This window comes from Hyalella azteca, unplaced genomic scaffold, assembly GCF_000764305.2.
Source record: "Hyalella azteca isolate HAZT.00-mixed unplaced genomic scaffold, Hazt_2.0.2 contig5386, whole genome shotgun sequence".
NCBI lineage: Eukaryota > Metazoa > Arthropoda > Malacostraca > Amphipoda > Hyalellidae > Hyalella > Hyalella azteca.
In genome coordinates, this window is record NW_025935579.1 from 1105657 (window position 1) to 1118750 (window position 13094).

Consider the following 13094-nt stretch of genomic DNA (forward strand, 5'->3'; position numbering starts at 1 on the left):
CATCTCGCCGTTGCGCAAGATTCTGAATTAAAATTTTCAGCGACTAGGCAGCAAGTTTCAAGGAGTAGGAATTTGTAAAAATAAAATAACTTGTAATAACATATAAACATTCTGGAATTTTGATTCGCATGCATTCAACTGAATGCCTCTCATCAGAAAAATGCCAACGGGATATTGACTATTTTGAATAATAGCTAAGGAGAAAATTTAAAATTTCAACTATCTTACACACAAAAGCTATTAAAAAAAATAAATAAATAAAAACCGGTGCAATAACTGTACAATATTTATTTTGGGTGGAATAGCTAGCGAAAACTACTATTTCTACCAGCTACAAGCTGGAATCTGGGACGACAAAATCGATATTTTGGCACTTGCTCTTCATGTTCCTGCAGAAGAGTTTCTCAAGGGAGGCTGTGTTGACAATTTCAAAGCCTTTTTCACCCCCGAAGGTTGAGGGCTTCCAGTACTGGGGACTGCAGATGGGGTTCGCTATAAGTCCCTTCACACTCCAGGGCCCTCCCATGTTCACCACCGTCAAGCTCATCACAGACGGGCCGTCGTGCTCTGTGAACAGCCCTGCACAGACAAAACAATACATAGAATCCCCATGCATAATACATGTTATATATGATAGTTACTGGTTACTATAGTTACTCGTTTATAAAGAACGAAATGATTTCCTTCCATGAACCACATACATTATATTATATGATGAAATTCCAATCACTTAATAAATAAAAACCAATAATTGTTGCCTCTTAACGGTGAGCCAGACAACGTGAAAAAGTCAGTAAGGTCGCTATTAAGTCTTTCAGAAAAAAACGGCGTGGTCTCTAGCTTGACCGTTTCGTGATCTTGGCCTCTTCAAGTTTCAACAAGAATTTTAAAAGAAAGAAAGTGCCAAGTAAATTCATCACTTCTTCAATGTAAACGTTTTCATTGAAGATATGATGAATTTAAGGGGCGTTCTCTTTGATTATTAATTCTTGGTGAACTTGCGATTTAAGCATACCAATGATACAAGCACTCCTATTTAATATTGTTTTATTCAACGAAAGGGAACTCACCGACGTAGAACTCAACGGCGTCAATGTGTCCGTACAGGCCACGAAGCACATCAGCGAGTTCCTGATCTCCGGTGAGTTCTTCGAAGGACTTGAAAGGACTCATCTTAAAGCGCTTCCTGTAGGAGTTGATGCCTTGGAAGCGGAGCGCGCGTGAGTTCAGGAGCATCCTCTTCAGCACGGGTACGTTCACCACGCCGTGGTTGTGAGGTCCCATCTACAGCAGGAAGAAACTTCAGTCGTAAGAAGATGTGGTGATGTGATACAAATATGTTTGGTTTTCAATTTAGACGAGTTACTGTCACCAAGGAATGATGGAGATTCGAATAATGTTATAACGTAAGTGAAAATTTCGTTTAATAATTATAAAAATAAGACAAAAAATCATTTTAGAACCAGACTTGTGCTCGTAAGTGATTTAGGGATATGAATGAACTCTTGGGACGTGTAGTTGAATAAGCATCCCCTTTTAGCAGAAGTTTGGTCTCGCCGTGTGTGCAAGATTGCCACATCAAGGCCTAGTCACAATTTTGTTGCACTGCGACTCAGTTTATAAACTCAGAATATACGTACAGTAAGACGACGTACCTTGCCCGCGCGGTTAGAGTTGAGAGCTTGGATGAAGGTGTCGAGACCGTGAGTGAAGATCGGCTTCACTGAGAATGCCATATCCATCAAGTCATAATAAGTGTCGTTAATCTGTGAGCGAAATAAGGCGAGAAAAACTTACAAATCGAAAAAAGTTCAATGAGAACAGAGTCATCAAAAAGTTACTGAGTTAATAGTGTTGTAAGCCACAGTCACACTGATTCAGGATCTACTCGCATCTTGCATACAAATTGAATTATACATGGATGAATTTAGAGTATAGAGCATATCGCGCGTATGATTGGAAAAAATTGTATCAATGTGACTTTGAGAAATTAAAATAAAATAAAATTAATTAAATAGATTCGACATCGGAGAGTTTATAACGAAAATCTAAAAAAAAAGAGAGTTTAACGAACATCTTTTTCTAAAAGAAAAACAATCAAAACAAGATAGACACATAGAGAATAATTTAACCTAGATCATCAACATCAATATATAGTCTATTCCAGCATACGCCAGGAAAATAATACATACCGTGATGCCATCAGGAACAAGTTGATGCCAGTGATACAGGTGATCGAACTCAACGTTGATGCGATTGTGAAACTGGAAGCGAGTGTTGTGAACCACATGCGGCCTGAACTTCACGTTCACTTTGTACTGACTTAAGTGCTGCACGTAATTCTCAACTGTGATCTTGATGATCTCACCTGCAGAGCATACAGCATAATATTGCAGAATTACACTTGCATGTAATTTTTTAAATTTAATTATAACAATGACTATGAATGGTCAGATAGCCTTAGTGAAAAATATTTTCCGCTATTGATGATTTAATATGTAACAAAGTAAATCAAAACGAAAGCAGCGACTTTCGGTATGATATGGTACGATATTCAATATATATTATTTTTTCGATTCTTTAAAATAAATTGAATATTTCAAGTAAAAATTACAATTTGCGGCAGTATCTAGCTGCGTTTCATTCGTTCCAATAATTATGGACAGTGAATGTGGCACAGATTCATGAAATTTCGTCATGATTCTTAGAAACTGATTTATATTAACGAGCAAAAAGTTTTATTCAACATTTGCTAGCAAACCAGTATGTGTAAGACGCAACTATACATATAATATAAAACAAATTGTCAGCAAGAGACTGAATTTGGAATATAGAACAAATAAAGAACAATATGTTTTTCTATTATATTATAGACAATTTATTCTACATTGTGGGTAACATTATTCTGTCACTTGAGTGCTATCGAATGTTGAATAACATATTTTACTCATGATATGAATCAGTTTCTAACAACCGTAATGCAAGTTCGATGGTGATGCCAACGCACCGGTGATGATGAGCTTGGCGGTGTGGTAGAGACGCTCGTCGTCCCAGTGCGGATGTTCCTCCTTCAGCACGTCGCACACACGGTTGTGCTCTCGCAGCCAAATCGTCGAGTAGGCCTGCGACCCAAACGATATTCTGTATTATTACTCTATTTCCGTAGTGTAGATAATTATTTCGTCGTATTATTTTCTATTACTAGAAAATTTTCCGAACCTTACGTTGAAAAAGAAAGATCAGAGCGAATAGATACAGTGACGCATTCCCTCATGCATTCTAATTTGCTTCGAACGTTAATTAAGTCAAGGTAATCGAATCAACAGGCGCCAGCATTAAATGGCTAAGTAAACAACGATTGCTCGCCAGCTTGAGTCTTAGTTAAAACCTAGCCAAGCACGCAGCCACGAAGGTTATAGCTACTTCCCTCAACCCGGCATTGTGCAGCACGTCTTTTTTATCCAATGAAGAGGAATGCCACATTATTAAATTATTACTGCATAAAAAGTAACTATCGGATATATCTATTTTTAAAATTAAGTACTTAAATCATCTTATGATGAATTTATCCCAAATATACAGAAGCTATGCTCGCTTAACTAAGATTAAAAAATAATTTTAAAAATATGTTTATTGGTATGTTCCGAATGAAGAATTACATAGAATGATTGATTGCATTTCATGAATTATCTTGCATCTAAATTTGAAGGACACATATGCAAATAAAAGCGACAGATAGCAAGCAAGAGTTCAATTCTACTCCTACTGTGACGTTGCTTAAACTCAGGACATTGCTTCATGAGGAGGCCTTAATGGCACGTTTTTTCTCCTCCGATTGTAAGGTATACAGAACTTGTTACCCTTCGTTTACCAGAGAATTTTTATCAACACAGGTAAACATTGTGGGACCAAATTTAAAAGAAGTTGATGGCCTTGCCTTCCTATCAGATAACTTCGGGAGCCCAGCCAACACAAACGCCTCGGCGTCAAATTAAGACGCAAAGCATTAGGCAGGATAACAAAAGAACTCAGTATTTAACAGCCCTAATGCATGAAGACGGCACTGATGCAAGAAACACAAACAGACGGAGTATTTGTAAACGTTCGCGGCCACCAACCATCGTTCATACAGTTTCTTGAATGGCGGCATCTCCATTGCTGTTATAGAAGTCACCTATGAATGGATTATTTTCATACAGAGGAGGCTGGCGTTGAGCCTATTAATCTTTAAGAGCCAATACATACAACATCCCCGACTGAGCCAGAGAATGGATAAATAATCTAGGGATAATTATAGTTACCGAATTTAAGGTTAATGCACATTTAACTTCATACTTGAAATCTTCGACCTCAAAAATATACATATCCGATCTAGGCATAAAATTCGTCTAAAACTTGGAACCTAGGATGAATGTTGATTTCTTATTTAAAGTCCGCGGGCTCGGATTTAAAAATAAAAACTCCCACAACAATCATGAATTCAGCGGCCACCTGTAAATTTGACGTGCTGATCGACAATATTACAGTTATGGTGCCAATTTCCGGACCTGACGCCTAAAATTCTCTCCATTTTCAAATAATATATGCAAGAATTACGGATAAAATATTAGTTATGAATAAACAATTGATTTTATGAATTAAACGTTGATGAGTGTTGTATAGAACTCCGAGGCGGTCGGCAGCAGTTGTTGTCAAAGTAATTGCAGTTGTTTTGGGGCCCGCATTGTCGGGACGTTACTTACGAAAAGCCCGGGGAGTAGGGCGTAGAAGGGATGACCCAGAGCGTGCTTGCTCTCCTCAGGGATGGGGAGTCCTGGGGGATACTCCATGTCCAGGCCCTCGACGTCCTTCAGGAGAGGGGGAAAGTGCTCCCCATTCACTTCCTATGAGCAAAGTTTGACGAAAATGTTGTTAAAGGTAGGTGAAGAGCTTAAAACTTACTAACTGAATGATCTTGCTATAAGTACATGATATTTTATTCGAAAGAAAAAGTAATCATTATTGATTTCATTTGTATATACTGAAAGTAATAATTTAACACTATAACCAATTTTAGAACGGGGATCGGATTATAAACAATAAATTGTAACTCAAGTTTAAGGCATGTAACGATTACGCCCGAAGTTTTTCAGGTAGAATTTCCGCTAAATAGTAGTAACATTTCTTCAAATCCTGCAATCCCTTATTTTTTTAAGTCTACTATACATCTTGTCAATAAATTAGTATTAATTTCTTCAATATCTGAGATAAGCGCAAGGCCACGAGAGAGAAAGAAAGATCCAATATACTAATGATTTGGCTAATCTAACGATTACAAATACAAGACGAAGAACTTGACTTACCCGATACTTGAGCTTGCCGTCCTTGAAAAGTCTGATGTGCCTCCGGTGGGACTCCGTGAGACCGTAAATGTTTGACGCATCCACCTGACAAAAAACAAACAAAACGCGCTCAATATACGAAACCTGAACCTGTGCCAAACATTCAGCAATGTATATAGGAATCTCAAACACGACACAAACATGTGACGCTGGATATTTGAAACTCCAACAAGTCTAAAGAACGTGAATTATTTTTACACAAAGCAAAAGATGTCGTGACCAGCATGACGTTATTTGAATTCTCACAAAGACTATGAAAGATAATATAAACAAATATATAATCGATAAGTTTCCTATCAGAACAATTGATCATAATTAACTACACATTTTAGGCGCAGCTGTCATGCCAGAAAAATGCTTCTTATCGCAAGTTGACGCAAGAAATTTTTTTTTAATGCAAAAATCTCTTATGAATGTTGGTTAGAAATCCTTTCTATGAACGGGAATCCCTACAGAATTCACTACATCCTTTAATTTATGATATTTTAATATTATTTAATTATTTAGCTGAGTTTTTATAACGGCGAGTTAATTGATGAAAAAATAGGTCATAAATTGAATTTAACTCACTCCACCATTGCCTTTAGTGAACTGAGGTCCCTTGGTGTAGTTGGTGCGGAAGAATTGGTGGGTGAAGTGCTGTGCGTAGTACTGGAACAGCAGGTTAGTCTTGAACGGCCCTGGTATGAACGTCTTCCTCAGAAACACTTTTTGTATGACCTCGTCTACGTCGGGATACTCTTTTGGTCCTGTCAGACAAGGGAAGCCCTCTTTATTGATATTAAATCGCCGCAAAAACGCTAGCACAGAAATTCTTAGGTTGATGCTCAGTCGGAAGTTTTGCGTACATCGAGCTAAATATAGAGAAGGCATACGACGCAAATAATAATAATAATAATGTTAATGCAATGACTGACCGACCACCCCCATAGGTGTGGGACAGTGTCGTGGTGTTGGCGGTAGAGTCCTGGCGTAGTACGTCTCGTTGAAGTAAGCATCGAGTGTCGTGTACGAGTGATCGCTTTCGAAACGAACTGGCGAGTCGATGAGGTCGCTTCGACCTAAGCGACAACAAACACAATGAGGATTAGATGAAGCAGGTATAGTCCATGTGACATATTCAGAGCCGGTGTCGAACTTAAGTAGCATTCATTGAATTTCGGCACACAAATAAATGTAATTCGGAAGCTGAAATAATGCATTAAACATTGGTATTCGAAATACATTGTCATCCATTACACGTGAGTATTTTTTGGTTTTGATGCTACTCACTAAGGTAGATGTACTTCATGGCGTAGTCGCTTAAGAAGGGCACAGCATTAACCACCCTCCACACCCACAGGTCTTGGGTGAGCCACGCGTGCAGCGTCGCAGGGTCAGGCTGCAAACCTTTCCTCACCCAGCCAATCCAAGTCGCTAAACAATACAACTTATGAAATACTAATTGCAATTAATTATTACAATTAATTACAATTATTACAATTAATAATAAAAGTACAACTTATGATCAACTTCTTCAAACACAAAATATTAGGAAAACATGCTGCCAAAAATTTTTATTAAGCAGAAAATGAGTTACCCATATTTTTGTTAAGTTGGAATGAAACTTTTGATATTATTAATCATTAAGACGCCACGCAGATATAATCCATATCATTGATTTGTTTCTGGAAAAATCTTCTGATTTTTACTAACGTTGCACGACTAAGTATGTAAACTTAATGCAGATAGTTAAAAATTGACATTTCCGAAAGTATTTGCTAAAATAAAATAAAGTCAGATAAGAGATAAAAGGCTTTTTCAGTGTGGCATCTAGAACTAGACATTTCCAGCTTAATGGCTTGTGTACTCACGAGTGCTGCAGTTTGTGCCGTAATGTTCGGTGTTTGTACAGTCACAAATGTAACTCTTATCCTTAAGGCTAATGCAAACGCCTTGATTTTCGCACGGAAACTCACAACAAGGATCGTGATCTGTTGAAGAAATAATTGACGTAATCAGCTTATTCAATAGTTGATACTCTGTGAATGAGTCATATGCGATGTTCCAGATTTATGGAAATTATTTTTACACATGAATATATGTAGGAGACTGCTTGAAATGTGAATGTATTCAAAAACAAAAGACAGCATTAAAGAAAGAATAAAATGCCATCAATTTGCTTATTTTTTCCATTCACGTAAACAAAACTTGTGAGATTTTTGGGCATTCTAAAAATTTTAATTTTCACGCAAAAATTGTACTCACCAACGTTTGTTTTTACAGGATAGTCTCTGTAGTCTTTGGCAACATTTATCCATACCAGAGTAGCTAGAGCACCCACTAGGACGTGGGTCCTTCTCACTGAAAAAAATGAAGTAGTGAAGATTCCTTACACGATTAAGAACTTCAAAACTAAAAATATAAACCAAATATAAAATATAAACCAAGATATCACTAAAGATGACGAACCTGAATTTCAGAATTAAAGTCATCACAGAAAATATAAATCATTCCTTATGACGACACTTTACTCTTGGATGAGGGTATTTTTCAGATTTTATCATTTTGACCTACGCATTTAATCAAACTCTAAAAAGCAACACATCCTTCCCGTCACCAACTCTCGTAGGACATAGATTACAAACCATACAAACGTTGAGACGCAGTGCTTAAACTACATATACAGCTATATACACACACCTTAGTTCACTCACTCATGCGTTGATACCTTAAGGCGGACGAATGTGGAGTTATGACAGCTATGCTAACTGGTGCTAACAACAGGACCATTAATGTTAGAAATACTGTTCGTAATAATCATTTATTTTTTGCGCATACATTGAACCGATAAAAAACATTCTTAGATGGAATATTAAGAATGAAAGATTTTTAAACGGAATAATGTGAATGAAAGTTTCTTCATGTTTACAAATAGGTGTTATGCATTAGGTTATTATTGATAATACTGATCAATGATAATCCATTTAAAAGACAAAATTTTATGATTTTATTCATGCTCAATATCAATTTAACTTTTTTTATCATATAGTTTTTTCCTTGTGACAATTTACTTATGTACTGCCTTTTCTTTTAAGGTGTGTTATTTTTAATAAATTCTGTTGTACTTGTTGCCACTATTACATTCATATTTGGTACCTATTACGCCCGCGAAGCTTTTTTTATAGATTATATGGTTTTTTCACCTGGAAGCTTCTATTACCAAATAGCATTTTTTTCCCATTGAGTCGTGCTGTGTGGCTTCTGTATGTGAAAGAATAAAGAATAAAAAGTTATATTTGATCTTAAATATAAATGAATCTATGAGATCAAAAACAATTGAAAAATATTCATTAGCTTTAAAAACGCAGCATACTGGCGTCACTGAAGTCTCGAAGTTCTGCGATTAAGCTCCAACTCCAACGCAACAAATATAGAGTATTCAAATGGAAGTCTTAGCTATACTCAATTATAAGCCAGCAATGTTTCCTTCCCCTCGTCCACCGGATTATTTCAACGTAGCGTTGCATGCAACTTATTGTGACGCAATCTGTTTTAATGAATGAACTTATTGTGACGCAATCTGTTTTAATGAATGAACTTATTGTGACGCAATCTGTTTTAATGAATGAACTTATTGTGACGCAATCTCATTACATGATCTTTAAGTGTTTTTGTATCTTATTTTCATTGCGGTTACGATATTTTATCAATCGTTTACATTGATAGTAAGACACATTTTATTCAAATTATTTCACGCACACAATATCTATAACGACTGAGAAGCTGCAAATTTCAAGGACCTTGCATGCTAGTTTGTGGCACTGATATGCACATAACAGGCTCACGAATAAACCCATTCGCTTCATTACTGATTTCAACTTGTCTTATCCTGCAGAATGTTCCAGTGCCATTGCAAAAATTAAACGAAAACTGCGAATACGTAATATGAATATTCATTCCATCTTCACGTTCCCTATTAAAAAAAAGAGCCGCATAACAGACGGCCGACCGTGACCGGTTCATCAGTCCTCGGAACTCCGCGGCGATCTTCACATTACGAAATCGTACTCTGGAAGTAATGGCTGGCGTGCCGGTGGCGCCTGCGCAGTGCGCGGCAACCCAAGTAGGGTTGGCGCCGTATATAAACCAATGTCTTGTGACATATAAACCGTATATAAACTAATGTATCTAAGAAATTGTGTAAAAACGTGCAGGAAAATCCATTATTAATGACAAGAGAACCCAAATGTTTAATTAAAAAATTGGAGAAGTGACAGATAGAATCTCAACATCAATTGAGTGGGAAGGAACATGGTCGCAGTCAGCTCTGCACTAACGTTCTAAGAATCGCCAAGGTCGAACTTCAGCTGCCGATGCACGTACGCGGGATCTTGCGTCTGAGCAAGGGCTTCTGACAAGCATATGAGTTGATATACTCACTATAATGCTCGGGAAAGACATTTGTGTTTAGCTGCAAATAAAAGAGCCGGAAATAAAACAGGTCTGCAATGTTTCACAGACATATATCGTGACCAATGGCTGCATCTACAAGGATTCTTCGGTGTCTTTACATCTCACGATAATACGTAACGTGTTACCCGCAAGGTTAAGTGACTTGGATGAAAGATTTCCTAATAGTTTTAAATTTATATACAACAAACATATTGATTTCACATATCCAATTTGCTTGGAGAGTTGATCATTTGACCCTGTAGGTGTCTTATGCTTATCGAATGCAGGCGATACCCAGTTTAATTTAACCCTTAATTCGGCACAACAAGGTGCGACGGTGCGCTTAGACGCACTCGGAGAAATGAGTGAAACTTTGTCCAAATGTTTCACTTCTTGGCCCTGATGTAGATCATCCACACCCAATTTATACAAATGAGTGTATCAGTACTACGTGCAGAAAGTGTGTCACTATTTGGACACTATGACCCATTAGTATTGTGAGTGTGGAGCGGTTCTCCTGTCGCCTCGCTGTGGTCTTATCTAGCGCCATTATCCGCTGACCTTGGTGGCACAAATTAGACTTGGTGGAACTCTCGCCTGATCGGAGAGCTCGCTTTGCCAAAATTCCGGCATTCATCATATTGATCAATAATTGATGGTAATTGATGTTTGTCAAATTGATAATTTTGATAATTTAACGTCATAATAATGATAATTTGATATAATAATGATAATTTGATATAATTTGATAATTTAACGTCAATCGATCGATAAAAACTCAAAATAAATTAGATTTTCTTGGGTTTGCCTAGGAAAAATATAAATTTAGTATTATTCTTGCGTGCCAAAAATAACTTTAATAGATGAACATAACTTATGATATCATCACTTATTTTTAATATTGATATCCATTCAAAGACAATTGCACTCAGAGCTCAATGACATGACAGAGTTACAATGATATTAGCATGAGCTTCTGAACATCTCCTCTGTTCAAGTGTGCACAGCTTCATTTCGAGAAGTTATTTACGTACATTTAAAATCTGTAAGAATTAATACTAAACGGAACTAACTCGGACCGCGGTTTGTAGCACACAAAAAATACAACAAACGTGATAACCTACATAATTTAAAACCGGACAGAAACGGAAGATCTATGTTTTTGGATGGCCCTGTAGAAAACGTCGCTCCTGACTTTTTCAGAACTTAGCGAGATCATGGCTATACGAGGAGGTAACATCGATGGAAAAGCTTGCATCTAGAATGAAATAAACAGAAGAATGAACTTTTTCTGTCTGAAATTAAAGGGTGCTCATGGCATTCGGTGGGCAGCCATTATCACGGTGGCTTTAGCAATATTGACAGGACATTGTTTATATTATTACGCATAGGCCATATATCCTGAAGGGTTCGGAGCTGAAAAAATGATGCGTACAGTTCCAAGGCTAAAGAAAAAAGATCATTGGATGGTTGGCCATCGGCCAAAGATAATTAATTCTCAACTCTAATGGAATTCTCTAAACGTGTTTTCTTGCCATGATGCACCGACTCCGACTGCCTTAAAATCTTTTTGGTTAAACCGCATAGCTTAGCTACGTACTCGTATGTTATCAACTCTGCTTATCCAATCTATTTCAGCACACCGACTTAATGAAAATAAAAACTAATAAGTTTATTTATTTTATAATTGGGGGAAAAATATTTTCATATTAGAATGTAGAAATCACAATTCAGGCAAATTATCTCATTGAAAGTCAAAGTACTTATTATACATAAAAATACTCGTTCATGACAGATAATTTAGCGTGCCTAATTGCTACGTGATATAAGTACTACACGGCTTGATGAAGCCGAGGTTTCGTCAAGGTGGACCGGTTCATAGCAACACGGTCCGTCAAAACACTCCCTAGTTGGATGACACGACTTCGTACTGTACCTGAACGCTGTACCTGTCAGGGTTTTGATTCTTTTTTGATTTTTGGTACCATAAAGATGATTTGCTGAATATTTGAACCAATGGACATCGAAAAATTCTAAATTCATACATGCCTTCCACTATCATAAATTAACAACGTCGATTATTTCAACAATTGTTGTCAGGGTTGTGATTCTGTTTTTATTTTTGATATCATAAAGATAATTTGCAGAATATTTGAACCAATGAACATCGAAAAATTCTAAATTCAAACATGCCTTCCACTATCATAATTTAACAACGTCGATTATTTCAACAATTCATCTTTTATTACTGCTACTGCACAATAATCTCGAAAGTGTATGGAAATGGTACGTTGCTTACTAGAAATCTAGTAAAAAATTTTTATTCTCAGTCTTGTTCACTCTCTTGGTCTGTAAATTCTGTAAATCAATACATATTCCAATCATTCGCTCAATTATTTGATGTCATATAAATAATAATAAGATGTCCCAATGATACGAAAGTTCATAGAATCTCACTCAAGTTGACTTGATGATATGAATTTGAAATCTTGAATGCCTTCCAAGTCACTCACCTTTCGTCAATTCCATACTTCGCAAGTACATGTAACTTCACCACTATAACCGTTGATTCAAAATATGTTCTTTCAAAAATAATTTCAAACAATGAAACTATTCAATTTGATTAATTTATATGATACGTCTAGCTAATGCTAATAACATTAACACGAATTCAGAGCTCTGACCACATAACGACCAACTCACGTCACCGACTCAGCGCCACTGAGCTGTGTTGTAGTCTGTCCCGGGGTTAGACGCTTATATTTGTAAGGTACTGGGTACCCCCGTGCATTTACTGGGCAACGTACGGGGAATTCCTACATTCATTCATTGATTTCAAGTGCGACGTCCAAATACCCTAGAAAAACTACATAATTTTCGTCAATTCGTGCTTGGCCTTCCGACAAAATCGGCAAATCGTTTGACGCAAAGGTAATAAGGATCCCTGTGCAGCTTCCGATCACCTGTAGAAGTGTTCAGTTTCTGTGTGGATGAGAATATTTGATGGCAGAATGCCTATAAATTTCTCCAATAAACTTGCACTCCCAGGTAGAGCCCTCAAATTCGTGACTTTTTAACCCATCATGTAATCGGGAACAAGTTGCATTCAGGCTTTAAGTTAGAGTTTTATTTGCAAGTTTCCATCAGACATCAATTAACCAATGACCAGCCAGAAACCTAGGACTCACAGAACGCCAGAACTCATATTTTACCCTCACACTAAAAAATTCCAATTCTTGATGCTCCTCACTAAAGGTAGTTTCGATTGATATTTTTTCC

At 36.9% G+C, this 13094-nt stretch overlaps 1 protein-coding gene across 1 annotated transcript; it reads right to left on the reverse strand.

Annotated features, from left to right (window-relative positions):
* Window positions 1–247: 247 nt before the first annotated feature.
* On the reverse strand, window positions 248–12521 carry LOC108668991 (prostaglandin G/H synthase 2). Its single transcript, XM_018156275.2, has 13 exons — window positions 12329–12521; window positions 7629–7724; window positions 7235–7354; window positions 6654–6797; window positions 6299–6442; window positions 5952–6130; window positions 5343–5426; window positions 4743–4883; window positions 3008–3122; window positions 2193–2368; window positions 1656–1766; window positions 1071–1284; window positions 248–579 (listed from the first exon to the last, which is right to left on the reverse strand). Exons 1-13 carry the CDS (start codon window positions 12357–12359, stop codon window positions 332–334), a joined length of 1803 nt encoding a protein of 600 aa, XP_018011764.1. The 5' UTR covers window positions 12360–12521; the 3' UTR covers window positions 248–331.
* Between the last annotated feature and the right edge of the window lie 573 nt (window positions 12522–13094).